Source organism: Aegilops tauschii, chromosome 4, assembly GCF_002575655.3.
Source record: "Aegilops tauschii subsp. strangulata cultivar AL8/78 chromosome 4, Aet v6.0, whole genome shotgun sequence".
Lineage (NCBI taxonomy): Eukaryota > Viridiplantae > Streptophyta > Magnoliopsida > Poales > Poaceae > Aegilops > Aegilops tauschii.
The window spans coordinates 108,275,587-108,301,365 of NC_053038.3; the positions used below are offsets into that span (position 1 = coordinate 108,275,587).

The 25,779-nt window shown below is 50.1% G+C and overlaps 1 protein-coding gene and 1 long non-coding RNA gene across 3 annotated transcripts; one reads left to right on the plus strand and one right to left on the minus strand.

Moving 5' to 3' along the window:
• Nucleotides 1-430: 430 nt before the first annotated feature.
• LOC109780623 (ethanolamine-phosphate cytidylyltransferase) lies at nucleotides 431-11,245 on the minus strand. Its single transcript, XM_020339205.4, has 9 exons — nucleotides 10,640-11,245; nucleotides 6,158-6,393; nucleotides 5,556-5,737; nucleotides 4,523-4,594; nucleotides 4,237-4,304; nucleotides 3,938-4,058; nucleotides 1,429-1,494; nucleotides 1,226-1,348; nucleotides 431-865 (listed from the first exon to the last, which is right to left on the minus strand). The coding sequence occupies exons 1-9, from the start codon at nucleotides 10,963-10,965 to the stop codon at nucleotides 794-796; spliced, it is 1,266 nt and encodes a 421-aa protein (XP_020194794.1). The 5' UTR covers nucleotides 10,966-11,245; the 3' UTR covers nucleotides 431-793.
• LOC120962799 (uncharacterized) lies at nucleotides 6,401-10,632 on the plus strand. Of its 2 annotated transcripts, none has more exons than XR_005753768.3 (3): nucleotides 6,401-7,370; nucleotides 7,645-7,722; nucleotides 8,219-10,632. It is a non-coding gene; the product is annotated as an uncharacterized lncRNA (long non-coding RNA). The 2 variants fall into 2 exon arrangements; XR_006662261.2 differs by having other exon boundaries at nucleotides 9,279-10,632.
• Nucleotides 11,246-25,779: the final 14,534 nt, after the last annotated feature.

A 25,779-nucleotide genomic window follows, 5' to 3' on the forward strand; every position in this document is an offset into this window, starting at 1 on the left:
CAAGCCAGTGCTGGCAAGTAGCAAGGCGCAAACGATGGACAGCAAACAGTGGGAAGTTGCTCACAAGAGAGCAAACACAGTCAGCCCCAGCTGCTGCTAAAAATGCACCATCTGGAAATCTCACAGGTACCACATCCTTTTCCATGCTTAACAGCATACCGGACCCGCGGACAGAACCAGCAGGGTGCAGCCATCTGGCACCTTTCTAGTGTTATGTTATTGCCTAGCAAGCGTTTTGCCAAGATTACAATAGATCTCGACGTGTCGGCAGATCCCGACGAAACCAACCGTCCAGTTGTACCATCAGACCCAACTGCTTTCACCGACCAGTGACTGGCATACCATATCAGTTAGTCCATGTTCGGTTTAAGATCGGGACTCAGCTCCACCAAATATATGAGAAAACGACTGGCATTGGATGCCCGCCACATAAGAGCAACAGGGAAACAAACAATTAATTGGCCTAGCATTCATCTTGTACCACAATTCTCAGAGATCTATAGATCTCGAAAAGAACTCGGCCGGTAACAGCAGCTCTGGAAGCCGGTATACAGGGGAGGATAGGGTAGGTAGTGACACTGAAAGTGGCCACTGGAAATTCATCCAGGTTCCGCACCCAATTCAGCACCACTGCCTGTCATGCATCAAGACTGCATCTGAAGCTACTAAGCTATATAGCAAAAATGACAATGGAGCGGTAAAATTGTAGATCACTTGATGGTTTCATTTGTGACCTGTGTTAGAGCCTCAAAGATCCAGGAACAGTCTTCTGAGAAGATCTATTCAGAAGCCACTACTCTCCATTGACAAAGCTTTTACTGTCATAGTACTTCTTCTCGCTGGCTTCCTTCTTCTCATTCCGTTTCTGCACAAAGCAACACCATAGACCAAGCATGAGTAAAAACACACCAAAGCACTGGACCAGAATAAATGCAAACCATATCAGCCCCTACACCAAAGAATGTGTTGTTGAGCATAGTTATAGCAGGAAATATTGGTCCCAGGGAGACTGAAAAATATTCAATGCTGCATATCCAAAGGGGTTTACTCAGACACTAATGCACTACCATAAACATCAGTAGAAAATAACTCCTGCATGCACAACATTGATATGACGACGACAAAAGGCAAATCACATTTGCACAGGATATAGAGTGTAGTGCTGCATACAGCACAGAAGGACAAGGCTCCACCCAACAATCTAACCCAGTTTCAGGGTAGTTACCTGGTAGGCTTCATGGTTAGAAACTATTCTCCTTATAATAGTACTAGTGGTGATGTCCAAAGGGCTATCCAGCTTATGATAAATGCCCATAGCAATTGGAGCAGCATATGGATTTGAATCATCCTGAGAAGTGCACAAAGTGACAATGATCAATTATCAAGGTTCAACATTTGCATATTCCAAGAAAAAGACAGCTTAATTACCTCTGTATAGTCCATGTTCTCAGCTATAGTTCCATGAACAACCAATGAAATATTAAAAGTGGTAATCTGTACAAAAAGGAAAGTCAGAGAGCTCTTGGCACATACCACACACACATAACCTGGTTGACAACTAAAATTGCAGCAGGTGATTACTAAACGATCCTGGATAATACACAAGGTTAGATGTAAATTATAGTTTTCTCGAAAAGGACAGTAAATTATACAGATGAAAAATATATAGATTTTATTTGATGGAGTCTGATTGTTTTGTGTTCAATTACAGGTTAGGTGCCTGCACGTTCTGCTTCAATGCAACCAGTCAGGATAACTTGAGGACACTGATCACATCATTTCTGAGCAGTGAGCACAATGAATACTACTGTTCTATGACTACAAGGAATGCCTTAGGTTGAGACAGGATTCCAGAGTCACCGGCTTCACAGAACCTAGCAGCTAACCATGGTTGGCATTGCAGCTTAGCATGGACAATACGACCAATTAGACAACACAATTTCCTCGGAAAGCAGTGCAATAGCTCAGCGTTGCTTAATGAAGATCAAGCTGGAGATGAGACAAAGGATACTGGAAAAGCTAGAAGTTATGAAAGGCCATCGATCTGTCCAAATAAAATTGGTGGCCTATTGGAAATTGGGAATCTTTCTGTCCATTTCATTGTTACCTTTATTTTGTAGTGAACTAATTCTCATACTTGGCATAATTACATTTTGTAATATGTAGAGGTACTGATGGTTTGTGCATATATGTTTTCTGGTTCGTCATTGTCACGCCCTCCAAATATTTGGACAGAGAGGAAACAAGGAACCCCCACCCCGCGTTGCTCCTCCTGGGGGCGACTCTGGGAAACCTAGTCCGCCGCCGCTAGGCTCCCCCCTCTCGGCGCCCTCCTCCCGCTACTGCCGCCGGCTTCGCCGCGGTGGCGCGGGGAGACCTGCGGTGGACGCAGTGGCGAGTTCCGTTGGCGCGCGGTGGCGCGGGGAGACCAGCGGTGGACGCAGTGGCGAGTTCCGTTGGTGCGCGGTGGCGTCATCATTGGGGCGCGGAGTCCGTGGCGGCGCCAGTGGCGTGGAGGGAGCTGGTGGTGGGTGCTCTAGGCGGAGTGCACGGTGCCGTGGGCTCTCTCCCGCTGCTTGGTGCTGCTTGCCCTGTAGGGGTCAGATCCGTCCGGATCTGGGCATCTGGCTTCCCTTGAGGCGGCTGCGCCTCGCCGGAGCAGGCAAGCTGAGGCGACGGCCCCTGACCGCCGCGGGTCAGGCTCCCAGATCCGTGGGTGGTGGCACTCGGGTGTGCTCTTGTGGGTGCAGTAGGGCGCTCTCAGGTGTCTAGGGGCTCCTCCCTTGGCTTGTCGAGCTGCGGTGGTGGCAGTGAGCCACAGGTTTGGATGGCGGCGTGGCGGCGCTGCATAGGTGGGTTTGCTCCTTCTTGGAGGCACTGCCTTGGAGTCCTTGGCACTTGTGGGTCGGCGGGGTTCGGCAGTTGAGCAGGGTTGCCTTGCGGTCTGGGCGGCGGATGCCGGACTGCCGGAGTGGCGGTTCCGGATGGTGGATGTACGGCAGCCTCGGAAGGCCATGCAACGGCGGCTCTATGGGGTAGACTCGCGGCTCTGCATGTCATGGGTGGTGACCTTGGCAATTCTCTTCTTCTTAATGAAATGCAGGAACCACCTGCCCCTCTCGAGGTGTTCTCGAAAAAAAATTGTCACGCTCTCCCCTTCTGCTAGCCCAGGCAATTCAGAAGTGGAGGCAGACAGCGAGGCTGGGACCAGCCGGACGCAAGGTGTGGAGAAGAAGACGTGCAGGACCCACTGTCATGAGGAGACTTAATCGCGCCTATACATGAGTGTATGACAGTGGGACCAATGGCCACTTGCCGGGTTGTTATAAGCTAGTCATGAGCGCTGTGTAAGGCATGTGAGTTAAATTATTATTTATATCGCTCATCCCTTCTCTCTTCTCACCTACTCGTCGTTTACCTCCTCATCCCCTCCCCTCTGCTGGATCTCGATCACCTCCTGTTTGACCCCTCCCCTTAGGGTAGACTGTTGTTGGCTACGACTACAGTCCGTACTCCATCTATGATTGTGTGACTTGTAAGTAACTTACTTCAAGCTTCCACCAAAAATAAGTCTAGTCCTTTGTATCCAACATAAGTAGCAAGTGAAAGTAAATCATCCCTTAAATAGTTACATGCACGGGCCTACTTTTTCTAATCTAGCATATATATATAAGTGGGCCTAGTTTACCTAAGCTCAAACCTAGCTCACATGTCACGAACTAAGCCAAGGCATACATTTTAGTGAATTTAACAGTACTATGAAAATAAGATTTATACTATGTGTATATATCCATGGATAAATGCAAGTCAGCCCATAATTTTTATAAAAAAGATACTAGATATGAAATTAGGCTTTTACTTGTACGGCATGAAAGCCATATCATCAAGCATGTATACTACACTTATATTATGGTTCAGAGTGGAGTAGACAGCTCACCATGTCTTTTGAAATGTGCCACGGAGCACCAATGATTACTTCGTCAACATAACGACAAGCCAAAACACTCAAACTGCGCTCATGGAGATTCATGATTGGGCGATGTGGTCCTCGAGTTGAACTGAGAAATATTAAGCATGAATGTGAAAAAAAATGCTATATTAAAAAAATGATTACAGAAGTTATGCTCAACAGTGCACTCCGAGTCTCTGACTATAAACTATGAATGTTGCAAAAGCGAATGAACTGTATAAGCATTGTAATTAGAAGATAAAAGGAGAGGCAACCATTATACTTACCTTATGGTCTGATCTGTGTGAATGCCCACAAGCAAGAAATCTCCAAGCCCTCGAGCAAGTCGCAATATCTACGTTGAAGAAACCATAAATACACTGAATTATGAATTTGCAATGTTTTGAAGACTTTAGTTCTCCCCGCAGAAAGAACTGGAAAAAATATACGACCAAGACAAGCATGACATAGAAGTGGAAAAAATATATGACCAAGACAAGCATATGACATAGCATCCAAATGGTGACAAAGATGTCATGGTTTTTCTCTGTTTCTCTTGTGGGAGGCATTTACCTCGACATGTCCAGCATGGAACAGATCAAATGCACCATCAATGTAAACTACCCGGGAATCTGGTCCTGGCCCCTGCATTGGTAAAGCTTAGTCAACAGAAAAGGAAATAAGTTGAGAAAAGAAGGGCCTATTTTATTTAGTTGAATTACACGAACTATCACCAGTTTGCAAGAAGTAGAGATATCAAATTAAATTCTATGTTTACAAAGTGAATAGTTCGATCTTACAAGCATATGCATATGCTTGTTGTAGACAGACATTAGGTGTATCCCACCATGCTACAGTATGTGTCCAATTACGAGTCTTGTCTTGGGGGTCAAGTTATGCGGAGTTTGTATGTTAGGAATATGGGCCCAGGTAGCACATGCTGGAATTACTCTTAAGCAAACAGTAACCAACCTAGAAGATCTATATAAGGATGTATCCCTACTGTAAGAGGGCAAGCAAGAAATTAACTCTTTCCCTTCTTGTTGCTATCCCACTACCTTTTTCCCAGCCAATCTTCGCTTAACCTTAAAAGAAGTTGAGCTGTGAGAACATCAATGCCTGCGTACGGTAATTCAAGGGTATTGAACATTTATTATTTTTTACTATCAACTCAGAACCACTTCAAACCGTCAATCAGTAATCATGTGGCATTTGTAATTGATGAAGCACACTGCACGAATAATACTCCCTCTCTCAAGTCCTCATTCATGCCTAGTAAATGCATCAACACTAAAAGCTTAATATTTAAGAAAAAGGAAATATTTTTCGGTGGAAGTTTTCATCTATGATGCACAGACAAATCCCTACCTGGGCAAACTGTACAGTTTGACTTGTAAAAGGAGTTTCACATATGGAAGTCTCACTCTCAATACAAAGGAACTGCCTTCTTACATACAGAATACCTTAAGTGTAGCCACCTCGAACTAGTGTCTGATCTCAGGACTAGGTGCCAACCACGTTACAGAGGTTCATTGGATATTCATTACCCAGATATAAATGACATAGTATTTATGCAAGAGAAACTCTGAAACTGTATAAGACATACCCTGCCATTTGAGAACTGAACTATCCGCCGAGATGTGGGAAGAAAATGAGATATTTTTGTTCCATTTCCAAATCCACTATCATCAATATTCTGACCATGCCCATGACTGAACTGTCTTTGTAGTGAAGAGTGGCTCTGATTATCAGAAACTGGTCTCTCTCTAACACAAAGAAGCATTCTTCCTGCAATGAAGAGAGACAAGCTCAAGATGGCAGTAAAATGTTTTCATCACCATAGGCAATAGAAATGAGTCCATGACCAACTCATTGGTTCCCAATGTAAATTGTACTCCATACCATCCTGGCTCATAAATGGATACAACAGAAATGTCAGAATGCATGTGATGGTGGGAACAAGAAAATAGTCTTGACGACAGATATGACACTGTCAAATGCTTTCTTAAAGTGGTATATTGGATAAACAAGGTTAAAAAAATCTGGTGAAGAGTGATGTTGTCAGCTCAGAGACGGCCTGCAGCTAAAAAGACTGTAGCCAAAAGATATTCCAATGCCGTAGCCATTCAGACTTCAATTTCAGGATGGCAATTGAAACTTTTAGCATTTAACACATACTACAAGAGAAAACTAAAGCAGAATAAGTACCAACAATGTCTGTTGTTGACACTCCTTCGGTTCTTTTAATCTGCTTATATCGGCCAGCCTTTTTGGCAAGGGCATATGCGTCAGTGCCATCTGGTAGCAGGCAAGGATCATCACCATGAATAATGTAATCAATATTGTACTCATTGAATAGCTTGTTCATGAAATCTTCGGTTATGGCATATGGAGCATCTGGAATGACATCGTCAACCCATTTGACAGCACGGACCATTTTCATTCTGTATTACCCAGAAAAATAGAAACATTAGGAAACAAGAATTTATGCTAAATACAATACAAAATTAGGGATTATACCGGTGCATCCAAAGAAGCAAAAGCACGACACAGAAAGAAATGCCTAAAATTCTATACAGCCTTAACCCTAAACTACATTAGAGGCAAAATCTGGCTGTGACAACACAACAGTAACTACCACCAGAGCACATAAGAAACCCATGAATTACACCTAAATCTACAAATTGCAGAAGCAGAGAAACAGTAAGGCATGCACTGAGCACAGTAACTCCTGCCAGTAAATCTTGCTTAACTCGTCTTTCTTCAAGCAAGCAGCAAAAAACTCAGAGATCTGATTAATCATCAAAACTAAATCAGTACCAGGATAAATTTTGCCAGAGCAAGAATTGCATCCATCATAAGCGCAATTGCGAACAGAAAAGCTACTGGCATGACCAATTTTCTAAAATGCATTAATGTCGTTTGAGCAAGGTTGGTTTTGTTACTACCAATCAGCCGAGCAGAGCACACAGCGGACATACCACATAGACCGTATAAAAATGCAGAGGCTCACCAAGTGGTTAGTGACTCCAGCATTAGCGAACATTTCCAGAGCTATCTGGGAACGACTAGAATAGAAGAAGAGGTCTAGGTGCAAAAATAGAAAAATCGATTCTGGGCCGTCGGATGGATCATGCATGGTACAGATTGTACTGAGTGGAATATGTGCGCACAATTGCCATTCCAGTCCCTGGCTCCTAACTATTTTCCTCCTGACACCCTTCTTCTTCGAGTCCCTCAGCGGCAGCGCAAGCCCCCTCCAACCCTATCCCTCCGCCGCACCAGGCCAATGCCGCCGCCCGCCGACGATGATTGGCGAGCTCCTAGAGGATCTACTCCTTAGACAGTAACCGCTGATACAGCACGCCGCCCGCCCGACCGCGAACCCCCTTGCAACGGCGACGTAACCATGGCCACGGTGGTGAGTTCCACCAGTCCTCAAGCTTTCGTCCCCCTCCCTCCTTCACAGAGTGCAGAGCCACCACACGGCTGACTTCCTTGCAGAAATTCCTCACTCCCCTTGCCCCTCGCTATTCTCTTTCTTGTGTGGTGCATCTGTTCTCCCTCGGATGGCCCCTCTTCTACCCCCTTGCTTGTTCTCTCATGAAATTCCCGCAAACCGAGCCACCTCTCAAGCTCCAATCCCCTTCCTGGATGCAAGAAATCTGGTCTCATTTTCCCTATATATATTGCAGATCAATTTGGAGCTGTAGCCATTTTTTTGCGATAAAGCTGTAGAAGAAATTTAGATGCCAAACCAGATCAAGTTTGAGGTAATGAGCATCATTCTGGTGTCATGGGAAAAAAATTCGTTGTATGTGCTACTATTTTTGTACCATTGTTTCAGCATATTTTGGACGCATCTTCTTTATTACTGAATACCTCTCTTTTGTGTGTCTTGATTCTGAAGCATATGTAAGCCTGGTTACTCCGTATTTTGATTCTGAAGCATGTGTGAGGCTGCTGTATTTTTGGACAGTGGATTTATAGAGATTGTGACTGTCACACAGGGAAGACATTTGATTTCCTGTGTTCTTTGGGTCCACATTATTCCTCAGGCGTTATGCTTACGGAAATATATGTTCTCACGCTGATGTATTCCTCCGATGGTAGGCATTGGAGTAGAGTAGGAACTAAAGTTTAAACTACATAGTTTCTCCCTAACGTCTGGCCTAGAAGCAATGATCTCAATTCTTATGTACTTTAGTTTCTTATGTCTGTCAATGTTAAATTCCACGACTTCATTCATGTTTTTTTATTCTTGAGAAGGTGCAGGAGGCGGGAGTTGGGCCTGGAGTGGTTCCGTGGTTGACTTGGAGTCTAGCAGCCAGCCGTTTAGTCCATTTTTACTTTGATGTCTACTGGTCCATTAGTCTTTAATTCCTAAAGCTGTACGTAGAAAAAATGGGGGCCCTGTGCAGCTCCACAGGTTGCACATGTGAATGTATAGCCCTGTCTGCTGATCTTAGCTCTATACATGGATGTTCAGGCAGTCATTCTGTGTGGATCTGTAAGCCATGTTAAAATTTTGTCAAGGCACCAGATCAATTCTTTTGCAAGCTAGTGTGTTTGCAAATAATCTTGCAAGATATTTTTCATACAAGATGACCTAGTGGAGTACCCAAATAAAAACTATTGAGCTCTTTCAGTAAAAAGTACTATAGTGATGATGTTATGGTAAGTGTAGAAAAACATACATATTTGTTAATGCTTCACAATGAAGGAATAGACATTGTGATGTGTCTATTATTATACTTGGTACATGGTTCACTGGTTATATTAGGAAGAGTCTCTGCTAATATTGTTCTTGTCAAACTCATGACCAGTTTTGAGTGATTAAAATGTCCAATGGCTTCGAGGGTTCAACACATCATTTTATCGTACGATATGCTCTTTTCTTATTTGTACATACAATAGGCTATTTGAAAATGCCAAGGTTTTATAAAGGATGGATTTCTAATAGCACAATTAAATAATTGTATTGCCTAATTCTACTAGTTGTGGCGAATCTCTAGAATGCACTAGAGTGGTTTTTCCTATACAAGATAAATAATGTTTATATAATTTGTTCATTATTGGTAAGTTAGGATTATCCACAAAATAGTTGGCTTGTCTGTAAATTCCAGCATAGAAACATACTTTTGTATTTGTGATGAATGCGATTTCTTCTCCATTTTTCCTTCCGTGTGGTATGTGCATGAAACACAGTCAGATGGTGTTGTTAATGCATTTGATCAGCTCATGATTAAAAAGTTTTAAGTATGAATGTACGACACATACACGGACTTGCACTAACTGAATCATATTTGCTCCGTCCGATCTCTCCCAGGACAAGAAGCTCGATGAACAAGAAGCATTGCATCTAGAGGCAACTGTCGTGTGTCATCAAGATATCAACGTTGATGCAATTTTTAATGGCAATTCTTGTTGAGCGATGATTATTATACTCATTCAGACTTAGCCTTGCCCGTTATGTACCAAAGCTGATGCAATTTTCACTAGCAAGGCTTGTTGATCCTGTCATGTTATTTATAACTTGATATGAATGTCTTCTTTTGTTATGTCTGGGATGTTCCACTTTGACATGTACTAAACAAATTAGTATTTGTGCCTGGAATGGTCCATTTTAACATAAAGTGCCTGTGCCTATGAGGGTGGCTTAATTTTTGTCATGTACTCGAATATCTTTGAAAAATGTTGACATACCCTTGAGTGACCATCATGTTCTAGTTTCTTGCATAATTAGTTTATATGGTAGAACCCACTATTGTACTTAATAGAGGTGCAAAGGGAAGGAGCATGAATGAACGCTGTGAAGATATGGCATTTTTTTTTTGTCAGAAGATATGGCATTTGTTTTTGTCAGAAGATATGGCATTCTTACTAGTAAGAACAGAATGTTTGGACATGAAAAAGTAGAGGTAGTTACTGCAAAAGTCTATTTTACATCTAACTGCTAGCAAGGGGGTTTTCATAAAATGCACATTAAGTGGCCTAGGATCCCTCCACTTGAATCTGTACCATCCACACTGGATCAGACGGCCCAGATTCATTTTTCTATTTTTGCACCACAAGCTGTGATTCTATTGTAGTCGCTTTAGCCCATCCAGATCCAGCCAAGCTATCTACTGACCAAAAACACACTTTAACTTCAGAACTGTAATACTAATTTCCCGATTCAAGTCATTCATGCAACACAACAATACAATTAGTTAACCATAACTTAGAGCCACTTTTTTCATTGTTAGTAATCAACACACAAAACAATTCTAACATTCGATTTGAGCTACTTTTATGTTTCAAATCCATAGAAGTTTGAGAACGCCGCACAGTCCATCCTACCGACAAAACATCACCTTAGAACCCAAGCTAAAAAGAAAACTTTGATGCAAGTATGAAACTGGTCCACACAGTAGCACCTCAGCAAACACATTTATTTACAGAATGACACAGAAGTTGGTCCTGAATCCTGACAATGAGCAACAACCACAAGTGCTCCCCAGCAGTTTGCATTGTAAGAATATAATTAGAGCGAGTCCCACACCATGACAACAAGCATCAACCTAAGGGGAAAATATTGCCTTGATTATGTTCTCATTGGAACAAAATGTTGGCTGAAGCACAAAACTTAGCGGCGATCTTATACATGGCGCAAGCAAACACTAGAATTACGAGGGGATGCGGGATGACCTCTCGTGGAGCGGCGTGACGGGGGGTCCCTTGTTGGCGGTGATCTCGTCATCACTGACGACGCCGACGACGAGCTCGTCCCCGAGCGCCCGCGCCTGGCGCAGCGCGTTGCAGTGGCCGTAGTGCATCATGTCGAAGCAGCCGTCCATGTAGACCCGCACGGGGCGGTGGCGGCGGCGGAAGCGCCGCCGGAGGGCCTCGACCGGTGGCAGACTCGGGGCCGCGGGGCCAGCGCCGAGGTGCAGCGCGACCACCGAGGCACCCAGCACGATCCCGCCGATCACGCACGCCGCCACCGTCCGCGCGCTGCTACTAGCCGAATCCATGGGTGAGGCAATAGACTCGCGGACCCAGAGGAGTCAGCGGGGCTGGGGAGAGTGGTCAGAGGCGTGTGCTTGGCTTTCGCGTGCGCGCAAGGTGCGGTGGGATCTAGCCTAGGGTTAGGGATGCGGGTGTGCGGCTGGAGGGCCCTTCGCCATGGGAGATGGTGGGAGGTCTCGGACACAGACGGAGGTGCGGTTCAGGCTACCTAGCTCCGCGTCTGTGGCCGTAGCGGGAGTCCGCTCGCCTGTTTGACTCGATGCCAAATGGGACCAACGCGTCAGTACAGCCCGGCTCGTGTAGATCCAGTACTGTAAAGTAAAAAACCACACGTGCCACTGATATTTTGTGGACTTTTTTAGTTGATGTTTTTGTGGATTTAGAGCATCTACATCTTGCCGCCTCAATCCGGTCTCAAACGTCGGGACGGACAGCCCGATCACTAACCGGTAAAAAACCCGACCCAAACAAGCTCCTCATACCGGCCCTAAATGTCCGGACTGACCGACAACCCCTCATATCCAGCCCAAAACTAGGACAAGTATGACGAGGCTCGGGCGCGTCCCCCACAACAGACCAGACAGCCTGACCCCACTATAAATTGCACCAAATCCACCAAACCCATCGCCCTCCTCCCGCGTCCTAATCGTCATCGTCGTCCACCCTTGCTCCCCTCATCCTCTCCGCCAGCCCCAATCTGCCGCTCTAGATGTTGACCAGCCCGCCCCACATGCCACCACAGAGGCTGCTTCGATGTCATCCGTGGGTGTCCCATCCTCGACTCCGACGTGCAAGCCGGAGGACGTCGCCCGAAGGAATCAGCGACGGAGGGAGCAGGAGAGGGAAGCGCGTCGCAGGGAGCGGATGTGAACCTCGAGGAACAGCGTTCACCCCTGACGCGCCCGGCCCCCCTGTAACGCCCACGATGCGGCTATATCTCCCACGTGTCGAGGCACGACTTAGAGGCATAACCGCATTGTGGTTTTGTCGCAAGAAGGGTCATCTTCACACAATCCCATGTAATGAACAAGAATGGGATAAAGAGTTGGCTTACAATCGCCACTTCACACAATACATAAATAATCATACATCATTCAAGATACACACATAGGTCCGACTACGGAACCCAAAAGAAAAGAAGACAACCCAACTGCTAGATCCCTGATCGTCCCAACTGGGCTCCACTACTGATCAATAAGAAAAGAAACAACACAACGGACAAGATCTTCATCGAGCTCCCACTTGAGCTCGGTTGCGTCACCTGCACTGGCATCGTCGGCACCTGCAACTGTTTTGGAAGTATCTGTGAGTCACGAGGACTCAGCAATCTCACACCCGCGAGATCAAGACTATTTAAGCTTAAAGGAAAGGATGGGGTAGTGAGGTGGAGCTGCAGCAAGCACTAAGCTTATATGGTGGCTAACATACGCAAATGAGAGCGAGAAGAGAAGCAACGGAACGGTCGTGAACTAGCAATGATCAAGATGTGATCCTGAACTCCTACTTACGTCATTCATAACTCAAACCGTGTTTGCTTCCCGGACTCCGCCGAGAAGAGACCATCACGGCTACACACGCGGTTGATGCGTTTCAATTAAGGTCAAGTGTCAAGTTCTCTACAACCGGATATTAACAAATTCCCATCTGCCACATAGTCGCGGGCACGGCTTCCGAAAGATAATACCCTGCAGGGGTGTCCCAACTTAGCCCATTATAAGCTCTCACGGTCAACGAAGGATATTCCTTCTCCCGTGAAGACCCGATCAGTCTCGGAATCCCGGTTACAAGACATTTCGACAATGGTAAAACAAGACCAGCAAAGCCGCCCGAATGTGCCGACAAATCCCGATAGGAGCTGCACATATCTCGTTCTCAGGGCACACCGGATAAGTCAAGCTACGAGTAAAACCAGACCTCGAGTTTCCCCGAGGTGGCCCCGCAGGCTGCTCGGTTCGGACCAACACTCGAAGGAGCACTGGCCCGGGGGGGTCTAAAATAAAGATGACCCTTGAGTCTGCAGAACCCAAGGGAAAAGGGGATAGGTGGTAGCAAATGGTAAAACCAAGGTTGGGCCTTGCTGGAGGAGTTTTATTCAAAGCGAACTGTCAAGGGAGTCCCATAAATCACCCAACCGCGTAAGGAACGCAAAATCAAGGAACATAACACCGGTATGACGGAAACTAGGGCGGCAAGAGTGGAACAAAACACCAGGCATAAGGCCGAGCCTTCCACCCTTTACCAAATATATAGATGCATTAATTAAGATAAGAGATATTGTGATATCCCAACATAAATAGAATCCAACATGGAGCAATCTTCATCTTCTCCTGCAACTAGCAACGCTATAAGAGGGGCTGAGCAAAAGCGGTAACATAGCCAAACAATGGTTTGCTAGGAAGGGTGAGAAAGGTTAGAGGTTCATGGCAATTTGGGAGGCTTGAAAAGCAAGTGAATAGGTAACGCGGCATAGCAATAGAGCGAACAACTAGCAAGCAAAGATAGAAGTGATTTCGAGGGTATGGTCATCTTGCCTGAGATCCCGCAAGGAAGAAGAGCGAGTCCATGAAGAAGACAAACGGACGTAGACGAAGGAATCCTCACAACTCCGGAACGAAACCGAAGGTAACGAAAGAAGCAACCCGGAAAGAAACAAACAACATAGTAAACAACCACCACATAAACATGGCATGATGCACAAACAAGTATGATGCATGTCCGGTTTAAATATGCATGGCATGGCAAAGTGCAACAAACAATACTACAAGTTAAGTGGAGCTCAATATGCAACGAGTTGCATATTGAAGAAACACCACATTTAATTATTTAGTTCTCTCTCGTTATGTACTCGACCATATTAAATGTTGATTACCATGGCAAGAGGTGAAGCATAATAACTATCTATTTAGGCAAGTTTAAATGAGGCCGGAACAACAAACAATAATTCCGGAAAATCCTCATGTCATTTAGCAATTTAATACAAACACAATTTTAGACATTTTAAATGTTGTTATCATGATGCGGATGACATATGCAAGGTATATGCAATTTTATGAAAATGTTGATATGAGCATGTTATGAAGCATTTGTCGCCGTGGTGGAAGAAAGGGGTGCCACGGCAACGAATCCGAAAATGATGCCACGGCAACATATCGGTTCCGGTAGCTCACGGAGATACCGGTGCAAAAGAAATGGGCGTGAGCGTGTCGCGCAAGGATGGTGGGGTGCTCCCGGATTCCGGGCTCCCACGGGTTAGTGGTATGGAAACGAGGAACGTGCAAAGACAACTCGAACACGATGCAAACACGGGCATCTCATACAACACATGCATTCGTTCACGGACGTCGTCTCGGGGTTATACCTTCGAAGCATGCATTTTCGGAGCGGAACGCGTTCGAAGTGGAAGTAGTTGTTCACGGGGTCATCATGGAAGTAGTCGTTCTCGCGACGGTAGTGGAAGTAGCGGTACACGCGGAGGTAGTCGAACTTGACGGTTCCGTTACACGGGTCTTCGGCGACGGTAGTGGAAGTAGTGGCACACATTCGTTTTCGGAGAGGTACTTGACGGGTCCGAGGTCTCCGGCGTAGTGGTACACATCTCGGAAGCGGTTCACGATGATGGTAGTCGAACTAGGCGCATCCGAAGGGGTACTCGGCGAATGACGACCGTAGTGGTACTTGGGGAAAAATCTCGGAGACGACGGTAGAGGTATTCGACGTGTCACCATGTAGTCGTACACTTGTCGGAGAGGATCTTGGCGCAACCAAAACGAAGCAACACAAAACATCACAAGGACCTCGGGATGCCAGCAGCAAGGAGGCGATGGTGGTGGACAGCGGCAGGAGATAGTCACCGGGCTTGTGGTGACAACGACGACGAACAGAGGCGCGCGGAGAAGCAACCGTTCGGCGATGGAGCAGAGGCGAACGGCGGGTCGGGGACGAGACCGGATGTCGGGGAGGGAGCGGCCGATGGCGGCCGGACTAGGAGTCGAGGCGGCGGAGCTCCTGCTCGGCGACAGACGAAGCCGCAAGGAGGAGGCGCTCGGGGACGGCTCGGGCTCCAGAAGCTTGGGTGCGGGACGAGGAAGGGAGACGCGAGGACGAGGCGGGTCGAGGGGGCGACGCGGTGGCGGAGAGGCGCGACGGGCGGCGGCCGTTGCCAGAGGCGGGGAGGCCGGCTCGAGGAGGAGGGAGGCGAAGCAGCTCGGGGCAACGGTGTGCACGGAGCGGTGACGGTCGCCGGAGGCGAGGACGCGGTGGCTTGAGGAGGCGGACGAGCTCCAGGACGGGCGCGGCTGGAGGTTGCCGCAGGTCTCCGGCGACGGGCGGCGCGACGGAGAGGCTACGCGGGGACGGCACTGCGTCTCTTGCGGCGGCTGCAGCAGGAGCTTGGGCGCGGCCATGGCTGAGGGAGCAGAGGAGGGGGCGAAGCAGAAGGGAGCTCCTCTCCCTCGCTCGATGCGTGCGTGGGTGTGCGCGACGGCGTAGGGAGGGACGAGAGGGAGAGATGGGGATCGGGAAAGAGAGGTCGGGCTAGGGTTAGGTGGGGCACCGACTGGGCCTTGGGCCATGGAGGTGGCTAGGCTGCGGAGAAGGATGGGCCGGCCTAGGAGGCTGGCTAGGCTCTCTCCCTTTCTTCCTTCTTTTCTTAAAACAGAGAAAAAGAAAGGAAAGGGAGGAAAAGAAAAGGTTAGAGAAAGAGTCTGGGCATGGGGATTATTTTCCCGGAATCACAAAAATGCGCTTGATCCAGGAAAAATAGAAGTGGCCTGATTGGACGATGTAAATTCAAATGCATTTGAATTTAATTCAAATGATTTAAAGGAAGTGAGGGTTGGGAAGGTCCAAAAATGTTCGGATTTTTGGTGGAGCTCCGGAATAGATGAAAAAATATAATGCGAGGTTGGAGACCAAGAATTAAGATAACAAAGGCATTGGGATATTTGCAAGTGTGTTCCGGTTGATTCCAAACTAATGGAATATTTATAATATAGCTCCCTAATATTGGGAGGATATGTTCTAAAGAGAAGTCACCCTTCCCTCGATTTAAATAGATCGAAGATCCATGCAATTTATTTAGTTGAGTTTTGATGCAAAGATTAATGACATGATGGCATGATGACATGATGCAATGCAAGAATAAAAGAGCAAGCACCGAAAGAAACACGCGGTGATCACGAAAATAAGGAAGTCTTCTGAAGCGTCGGTCTCGGGGCGTTACAACACTCCACCACTACAAGAGGATCTCGTCCCGAGATCTAGGACGACACCGGAGAAAAACGGAAGAGGAAGAGAAGAGGTAAAACTAAGTTGCTTCTTTGACAAACGAGTGAAACCAAAGAACCTTGAGAGGTCGCAAAGCTTGAAGAAATGACACGACGAAGGTGAACAAAATTTACAACACTCCGTTCAGCAAGAGGAACAAGGACCATTACAAGAACCTTGTAGGTTGAAAAACAAACCAAAATGGTTAAGATGGACAAGAAGTACATGCAAGCACTCCGGTTGAAACGAGATGTATAAGGAACGACAAAGATCAATTACGACAACACTCCGGTTAAAACAAGATAGAGAAGGAATAAGAGTGATATAATTTGGGCGGCACTCCGACTGTAAATGGAAGGAATTGAACATGATCTTGACAAGATGAGAGGATACTCGAAGAAATTACCAACACATTGCCTCCGGAACTAATGAAAGAATGACACAAGGGGTAAGAAAGATTTCAGACAGCACTCCGGTTAAACGGATAAGAAAGGAAAAATTACATGATCTTGACAAAACAAGATGATTGGTCGAAGAGAGCAACATCACAATGCCTCCGAAAGAAAGAATAGAAGATAGATCATTGGAATAACAGAATGGAGAAGAAAATGACAACACCTTCCACAAATGAATTTGGAAAGTATCCTTGCAAGAAGGTTAGAACGGAGTTGTTGGAAAAAAACCGACAACAAAAGGATATGATCCTCGTGGGCTTATGGAGACATCTCAAAACATGAGGTGAAAATTTTGCCACTAACGAAAACAATTGATTGGATTGAGATCAACAAGGAGATGAAAACTTCTCTCGCCGAGAGGATAGGAGAAAACATGGATCATTGACAAGCACCATAATAGCAACATTCCTTAGGGAAGGCTTTAGGTGAAACATGACACAAGATAGATCCAACGAAGAGATTAGTGGATTTAAAATATCTCATTCTTGACAACATGTGAAACATGAAACGCGAACTCCAATTGTCAAGAATGACATAACACCACCTCAAATGATAAGGTAGAACGAATTGCACTTTAGAATGCAAGATGAAGAATGCTTGGACTCCACAAAACAAACATGTGTTGAACACAATGTTTATTTTAGAGTAGAGCTTGGCGGATCTTGACTCCGAGAGAAATCTTGAAGAATAATTGAAGAATGAAACGAATCCTTGATGAGCCACCATGTAGAGCCTCGATGAAGAACTCCGGTAATAAAAGAATGATCAAACGAAAGGGAAAATTGAAAAGAACTCCGGGAGAAGCCTTGCAATGATTAGATGAAGCTTTGAAATGATATAATTGAAATAACTTGGAGCTCCGGAAAGAAAAGATGAACAACTTGGAACCGATAGTTTGATATCATGAACGAACTCCGGAAGAAGGAATTAAACACTTGGATGAGACAAGAATAAGAATTACGTTATGCGTATCCTTCACCAATTTAAATTGATGACAAGCAACGGATTTTGCATACTACTTATTCTCGTAGAAAGGATTAAGATAGATATAGCGCAAACTTGAGAAAAGTCTTCAACGAACCAACGGTAGGATTGAAACAACGAATAAATTGATATGATAACGAAGGGAGAGAAAATCTTGAACGAACCACCGCGAGAATTGAAAACAATTGAAGAAAAGAGGACGAAACACCATGAGAATTAAAGAACGCGCGAAAATACGCGAGGGAATTTGATACACAAGAACGAAGAGATCACGAGCTGATTAGAGAATAGTTGAACGATGCACCGGAAGAATTAAAAATGAACGAAGAGGCATCAATTTAGAATAATTGGAGAACGAGGCTGAAAACTTAGAACGAAGAAATCTTCTAAAATGATGGCCTTCAGAGAATCAAACTGAAAAGACTCATGAAAAGCTCCGGATGGGTATGAAAAGAATTCTCACAATCGAAAACAATTATGAGAGGATGGCATAAGCTAGAACTATGAATCTTCAAGAGAACGGATCAAGATTTAGGAGAAATTCTTCTTCGGTCTTCAAATGTGGAGAATGATGATGAGAAACACCACCATGAATTCTTCTTCGGTCTTCAAACGGACCAAGACCAGGAGGACGGCAAGGCGGAGGTCATCGTGGAGCCCAAGACGGCGTCACCACCAGAGCCTTTTGCAGGCGAAGACCACTTTTGTCAGGATAGCTTGTACTAGCTGTCCCCCTTCAAATTTGCCCGCCATTGTTGGCTCCCTTCCCGCTCAATATTTGGGAAGAGGACCAGGGCCTATATAAGTAGAGCTAGCCACCACAGTAAGGGCATGGGGCAGTCCACCCAGCTCTCACCCGCCAAGACACCAAGCACAAGAACACCTCAACCTCAGGAGGCTGTTCTTCCCTCTGTACTGTTCATCATCAGCCCAAGAGGCAATCCACCACCACCACACTGGAGTAGGGTATTACACCACAACGGTGGCCCGAACCAGTATAAATCTCGTGTCTCTTTGTGTTGCGAGTTCGTCGAGATCGTCCACGAGATCTTAGAGAGCTAGGGCGTAGATCGGTAGGAGGGAAAGACTTCGCGCGCACCCCAGTGTTCAAACCTTAAGGGTTTACCGGAACCCCACATCCGACATTTGGCGCGCCAGGTAGGTGCCCCGCCATCCACCTCTGCAGCCTCCACCAACCTACGCCCCGCGCGGCCGCACTTCGCCCCCATGGCAGGTGCCCCGCCATCCACCTCTGCGGCCGACACCAACAGCGGGGCGTCTGGGTACCGAGCCCTAGCCCCCGCCCTACGACGAGTGCGGTGGCCGACCAAGTTCAAGCCAGAGATGCCGCCGCGTTACGATGGCGCGACAGACCCGACGCCGCTCCTGCTGGCGTACGAGGAGGCTGTCCTCGAAGCCGGAGGTGACGACAAGATCATGGCCAACTGGTTCCCCATGGCCCTCGCCGGCGAGCCGCGCGGCTGGCTGCTCAACCTCCCGGGATCCACGGTGGCCTCCTGGGGGGAGCTCCGCGACCTCTTCGCCACTCACTACGCGGTGCCGGCGCACCATGCAGTCGCGGCCCTGCTAGGCGGCTCTCAAGCACCACCTTCAGACCGCCATGTCAAGCCGTTCCTCCGTCAGATCGGGGCCACATCCAAGCGCCCGGGGGCTCCGCCGAGTTGGGCCGTGCCAGAGGCCGACCTCACCTTCGGGTCAGAAGACCACCCCAACTCCACCGCCGGCTCCGGAATGCTCCCGATGCTCTGCACGCCCACCATCTGCAACGTGGCCGTTACCAAGACCCTCATCGACGGCGGTGCTGGCCTCAACTTGCTCTCCGTGGAAGCCTTCAGCCTTCTTCACGTGTCGCCTGAGCGGCTCGTCCTCAGCAAGCCCTTCTCGGGAGTGGGTGGTGGAGCTGCTCACTCTCTGGGGCAGATCCGCCTCCCTGTCACCTTCGGCACGCGCGACAACTACCGCACCGAGCTGGTGGACTTCGACATCGCCCGCATCAGTCTCCCGTACAACGCCATCCTCGGGTACCTGGCCCTCACTCAGTTCATGGCGGCGACTCACCCGGCTTACAACCTCATGAAGATGCCCGGAAGCAAGGGCGTCCTCACCATCAAGGGGGGCACTAAGGAGGCCGTGACGGCGCTCAGGCTCGCCTTCAAGACCGCGGCAGCAACACAGCCCTCCGGCGCCGGTACACCCGAGGCCAAGGAGGCCGCGCCTACCAAGAAGAAGCAGCTGTTCACCAAAGACAAGGCGGAAACCAAGCAAGTTCCGGTCAACGAGGACGGGTCTTCAGGAGCCACCTTTACCATAGGAGCCGGCCTCGACCCGGGACAAGAAGAGGCCTTGGTGAGGTTCTTGCGCACGAACAAGGAGATATTCGCGTGGGAGCCTAATCAGCTGGTAGGGGTCTCGAGGGAGGTGATCCAGCATCATCTAAGGGTGTGCCCCAATATACGCCCCATGAAGCAGCGAGCAAGACGACGGTCCACTGAAAAGCAAGCCTTCATCGTCCAAGAGAGTCACAAACTGGAGGCGGCGGGTGCCATCCGAGAAGTTCGATATCCCGAATGGCTGGCGAACCCCGTCGTAGTGCCGAAGAAAGGCAGAAAGGAACGGATGTGCGTCGACTTCACCAACCTCAACAAAGCCTGCCCCCAAGATCCATTCCCACTCCCGCGCATCGACCAGATTGTCGACTCCACCGCCGAGTGTGACCTGTTGTGCTTCCTGGACGCGTTCTCAGGGTATCATCAGATCAAGATGGCGGTGGAAGATGTGGAGAAGACAGCCTTCCTGACACCATGCAGGGTGTACTGCTACACCTGCATGCCCTTCGGGCTGCGCAACGCGGGCGCGACCTTTCAGCGGTTGATGCACATCGCCCTGGGGCGGCAGCTGGGAGAAACACAGAGGCTTACGTTGATGACATAGTGGTAAAGTCTCGCGAGGTGAGAACATTGATTCAAGACTTGGAGGAGACCTTCGAGAGCCTGCGCCAAGTGAACTTGAGGCTTAACCCGGAGAAGTGTGTGTTCGGCGTCCCCTCCTGCAAGCTGCTGGGTTTCCTCGTATCCCACAGAGGGATCGAGGCGAACCCAGAGAAGATCAAGGCCATCAAGGACATGAGCCCACCACAGACCCTCAAAGAGATGCAGAAGCTAGCAGGGCGGGTGACCGCGTTAGGGCGTTTCATCTCCAAACTGGGAGAGCGCGCCTTGCCCTTCTTCAAGCTCATGAAGAAGAAGGGCCCGTTCGAGTGGACCCCGGAGGCCGACCAGGCCTTGCAAGACCTCAAGAAATACCTCACCAGCCCCCCGGTGATGGTGGCACCACGGCCTCTCGAGCCTCTGGTACTCTACCTTGCCGCCACCCCGTACTCCGCCAGCGCGGCGCTGGTGGCGGTTCGGGAGGAGTGCCAAGCCAAGGGAGCGTTGCGCGAGCCGGAGCTGAAGCGGCGCAGGGTCAGGAAGACGCAGCAAAGGCATCAGCGGTGGAAGATCAAGCTCAGCAGGACAACATCACAGAAGCTCCTGAGGACAGTCAGGTCTCAGGAACCCCTCCACCTCAGAACATGCCCCGATCTCCGCAGGGCCCGAGCCTAGACAGTGTACCTGCCCTCATCGAGCACCTGGTGTACTTCGTCAGCACCGTACTGCGGGACGCGAGGGCGCGCTACCCCATGCCCCAGAAACTCCTGCTCGCACTCCTGGTGGCCTCATGAAAGCCGCGACACTACTTCCAGGGCCACCCCATCAAGGTCGTCTCAGCCTACCCGTTGGAAAGGGTACTCAGGAGCCCTAACTCAGCCGGAAGGGTCGCTGAGTGGAACATCGAGTTGCAAGCCTTCCAGTTGGAGTTCAGCACCACCAGGGTCATCAAGGGGGTCGCGCTCGCTGACTTTGTGGAAGAATGGACGGATGCCCCGACACTTGAGGAAGGAGAAGACCGGTCCACCTCCCGAGGAAGCGAGGCTCCAGACGGCTGGGTCATGTATTTCGACGACGCCTTCGCGCACCAGGGCGTGGGGGCTGGAGCAGTGCTCATCTCGCCCACTCAGGACAAGCTCTACTACGTCGTGCAGCTCTGCTTTCAGCACGGCGAGAAGGTCTCCAACAATATCGCAGAATACGAAGGCCTCATAGCTGGCCTGAAGGCTGCGGCGGCTCTAGGGGTGAAGCGCCTCACCGTCAGAGGCGACTCGCAACTCCTCATCAACTTCTCCAACTAGGTGTACGAGCCGAAGGACGAGCATATGGAGGCCTACCTCATGGAGGTGCGCAAGATGGAGAAGCAGTTCTCGACCCTGGAGCTACAGCACGTGCCCCGGGGCACCAACAAGGAAGCCGACGACATCGCTAGGAGAGCGTCCAAGCGGCAGCCGCATGAGCCCGGTGTCTTTGAGGAGCGGCTCTTCAAGCCATCAGCTACGCCACCTCTTTCAAGCATGACTCAGCCTCGGGAGGAGCTCCCACAGCCTCCGGCCACGGGACCCCAGCCTGTGGCCCGACCTCAGGAGCTCGGCTGCTCTTGGCACTCGAGCCCCTGGAGGAATGCTGGACCAAGGAATTCAAGGAGTACCTGACGCACGGGGCGCTGCCGGAGAAGGAAGAGGACGCGGAGCGCGTGGCCCGGCAAGCCACTGCATACTGTATCCAAAACGGCGAGTTATACAGGAAACGACCGAACGACATCACGCTGCGCTGCATCTCCAGCGATCAAGGAAGGGAGTTGCTGATTGACATACACGGCGGGGACTGCGGACACCACTCGTCGTCACGAACCCTTGTCGGCAAGGTGTTCCGCAATGGATTCTACTGGCCTACAGCACTCAACGACGCAGCCGAGCTGGTGAAGTCCTGTGAAGCTTGCCAATTCCACGCCAAGCAAATCCATCAGCCTGCTTAGGGCCTCCAAACCATCCCGCTCACATGGCCATTCACGGTCTGGGGGCTGGACATCCTAGGCCCATTCCCTTGGGCGCTAGGGGGCTACCGCTATCTCTACGTCGCCATCGACAAGTTCACCAAGTGGGCGGAAGTGGAAGCCGTCCGTACCATCCCAGCCGGCTCTGCTGTCAAGTTCATCAAGGGCCTCGTGAGCTGCTTCGGGGTCCCCAACCGCATCATCACAAATAACGGCTCGCAGTTTACTAGTAACCTTTTCAAAACCTACTGTGCTAACCTTGGAACGCAGATCTGCTACGCTTTGGTAGCGCACCCCAGGAGCAATGGCCAGGCCGAACGCGCCAACGCGGAGGTCCTGAGGGGCCTCAAGACCAGGACCTTCAAGAAGAAGCTGGAGGCCTACGGCAGGGGCTGGCACGATGAGCTCCAGTCCGTGTTGTGGTCCATCCGCACCACCGCCACCAAGCCAATGGGCGAGACTCTATTCTTCCTCGTCTATGGAGCTGAAGCAGTCCTCCCTCACGAGGTCAAGAATCGCTCCGCACGGGTCTTGGCGTTCGACGAAGCGCAGCAGGACGCCACGCGGGGGATGGATCTCGTGCTGGGGGAGGAATGCCGCCGCGAAGCTGCATTAAGGGCGGCAAGGTACCAACAAGCGTTGCAGCGATACCACTGCCGCAACGTCCGCTCCAGGACGCTCGAGGTAGGCGACCTCGTCCTGAGGCGGGTCCTCTCCAGGGAAGGGCTGCATAAGCTTTCACCAATGTGGGAGGGCCCGTTCAAGGTCGTCCACATCTCCAGGCCTGGCGCCGTGCGCCTGGAGACACAAGACGGGGTACCTATCCAAAACGCCTGGAACATCCAGCACCTCCGGAAGTTCTACCCATGAAGCAAGGCCCAGAGCCTGTGAAGAAGGCCCGGTGCCTGTGAAGAATCGCCGCCCGTGACACTCTCACGTAATAATGAGTTGGGGCTGTACACGCCCCGGAGTCTCAGGAGCGCCGGCCTCAGGCCCTAGGGCTCCCGCCCACGCCTAGTGGCAGCACTTAGCTCCGCGCTGGTGAGAAGACTTGAAGACTAGATTAGGTGCCGGACGCGGCTTTTCATTTGCTTTCCGTAGTTGTCTCGCTTTTTCTTAATCGAAGTTTGCTTTTGGTGTTCCTTGCTGATTTGATTCCCTCGCCTCTTACCACATTTTCCGGCTCTGGTTTGCTCGTGTTCTCTCTCTCTCGCATACCTCGCGAGGGGGCTAGACAGGTGCCCTCACGAGCATTTTTCTCCTCTCTGCCTTCTCGTGAGCCACCCTCGTTCAAGCCCAAAAGCTGGCGCACCTCTCCTAGTCCGTGCCCCACGGGTACCGTGATACAAAGTGCCAGGTCAGGGCCAGGGTGGACGGCAAGTCCTTTAACGCACTTCCTAACGAGTTTGTGTAGTTCCTGAGCGAATGCAGGCCACCAAGGCAAGATGTTCACGAGGAAATAAGTGCTTCGTAAGGAAGAGGGCGTCCTAAATGCACCAGGTTAAGTTATCTTTGCGCAAAATAACAACACGGCACGGGAATAACACGCATAGTGCAATAACCAAGGAACCACAGTTCGATACACGCCCCTCTGGGCCCATACTGGTTTCACTTTTTGATGCAGGAAAAAAAGAGCAAAACAAAGCGGCGTTGCGGCAATCCGTGGAGGCAGGCCCCTAGCGACGCCCCGAGCCTAGCCAGATCCTTCCTCGCGCTTCACGGAGGCGCGGCGACGAGATGACCCGCTGCCGCCTTCGAAGCGGGCGCGGTGGCGCGGCGGCTGGTCGTAGCCACCACTGCTGGAGCTGTCGCTGGAGGAAGAGTCGCCGTAGCTAGAAGAGACACGGACGCCGCCGAGGGCAGGCTCGCCTTCGTCCTCGCCACGACCGTCATCAAGGCCGAGCACCTCCTCACCGTCGTTCGTCTTGGGGCAGCACCCGGCGCGGCGACCATCTTCCCCAAACACCCTCACGTAGAGGGTCGATCCACCATCGTACTTGAAGTGGAGGGTGCACCACCTGCCCAGGCCGCGTGCGCAGGAGAACGTCTGCCAGCCGCGGGCCAGGGCTATGTTGCCCGCGGCGGAAGTCTCGACCGCGACCCAAGAGGCCTTGCTGCAGCAACCATCTGCCTGGACCAGGGGCCGGCAGTTCATCGACGAAGAAGCGCGGAAGCTGGAGCCAGTTGCCGGCCGGGTTCTCCGACCAGACGACGAACTCCGGTGACACCTCCGCTGAATGGAAGCGCGGACGGGGAGGCCGCGCCACCATAGCACGCCTCCCCTCGTGAACTGGATCGCCATGGCTAGGGCGACCCCCTCCGCGTGCCGCAGTGCCGCCTCGACAGTGGGCCACGGCGGGGGACGCGGCGTGCTTGCGCGGACGGCCGCGCCCGCGCTTGGGCGCCGGGGAGCTGGGTCCCTCGCAAGGGGCCTTTCCCTTCTCGGCGGCGGAGAACTTCCTTCGTGGTGCCATTGGTGGCACTGCAAGCAATGGAGCAAGGAAGAAGAAGCAAGCAAGCAAGGAAGAGATGGGCGACGAGGGCTCCGCCCCCTCCCCATTTATAGCAGGAGAAGGGCAACCGGCGCTTCCCATGATCGCAGGTAATGATGGTTTTCCTTGCATGTCGCAGGGACTTGTCAAGTCGAGCAGTTGCCGAGGCAGCGTGGGGAAGCGGAGACGCCCACGTCCTGTCAACCGCCACGCGTCAACCGAGGCCGCAGGCTTTGGGGGCCCGTGGTGCTCCGTACTTGACCCTTGGCTTCGCCGCGAAGCCAAGCCCGAGCGCACCTTGGGCCCGGGGGCTACTGTCGGCATCCTGGGAACGGGGGTCTCCAGACTTGCTTGCCTGCGGCCCACGGCGTGGCTAAGCTGGCAGGCCATACGGCCCATCTTCACCAACAAGGCATCCAAGACCCTTGCGAGGGGCCAAGCCTCGCGAGGCGGGCGACGCAAGACCTCCTCAGGAGTGGCCTAGTCAGGTAGGCTCACGAGGAGCGGAGATATCAAGGCGGGGCAAACCTCACGAGGCTCTCGTGATGTGAGCCATGACGATCGACACCAGGCGGGCGCCAGCGCGCGCAGCGTCCTTATTTCCTCTTTGGTGCTAAGGAGGCCGGCGCAGGCGAGGAGTACCGAGGCATTAGACAAAGGTTGCTATATTGGTGCAATG

What these genes read in the sequence shown, in the direction of transcription:
- LOC109780623 (XM_020339205.4), bottom strand. Translation starts at nt 10,965, where the DNA reads ATGGATTCGGCTAGTAGCAGCGCGCGGACGGTGGCGGCGTGCGTGATC. An exon ending in GTCACGCCGCTCCACGAGAG is followed by an intron (nt 6,394 to 10,639) that starts GTCATCCCGCAT and finishes TGGGTAATACAG; the next exon opens with AATGAAAATGGTCCGTGCTG. An exon ending in CACACAGATCAGACCATAAG is followed by an intron (nt 4,059 to 4,236) that starts GTAAGTATAATG and finishes AATATTTCTCAG; the next exon opens with TTCAACTCGAGGACCACATC.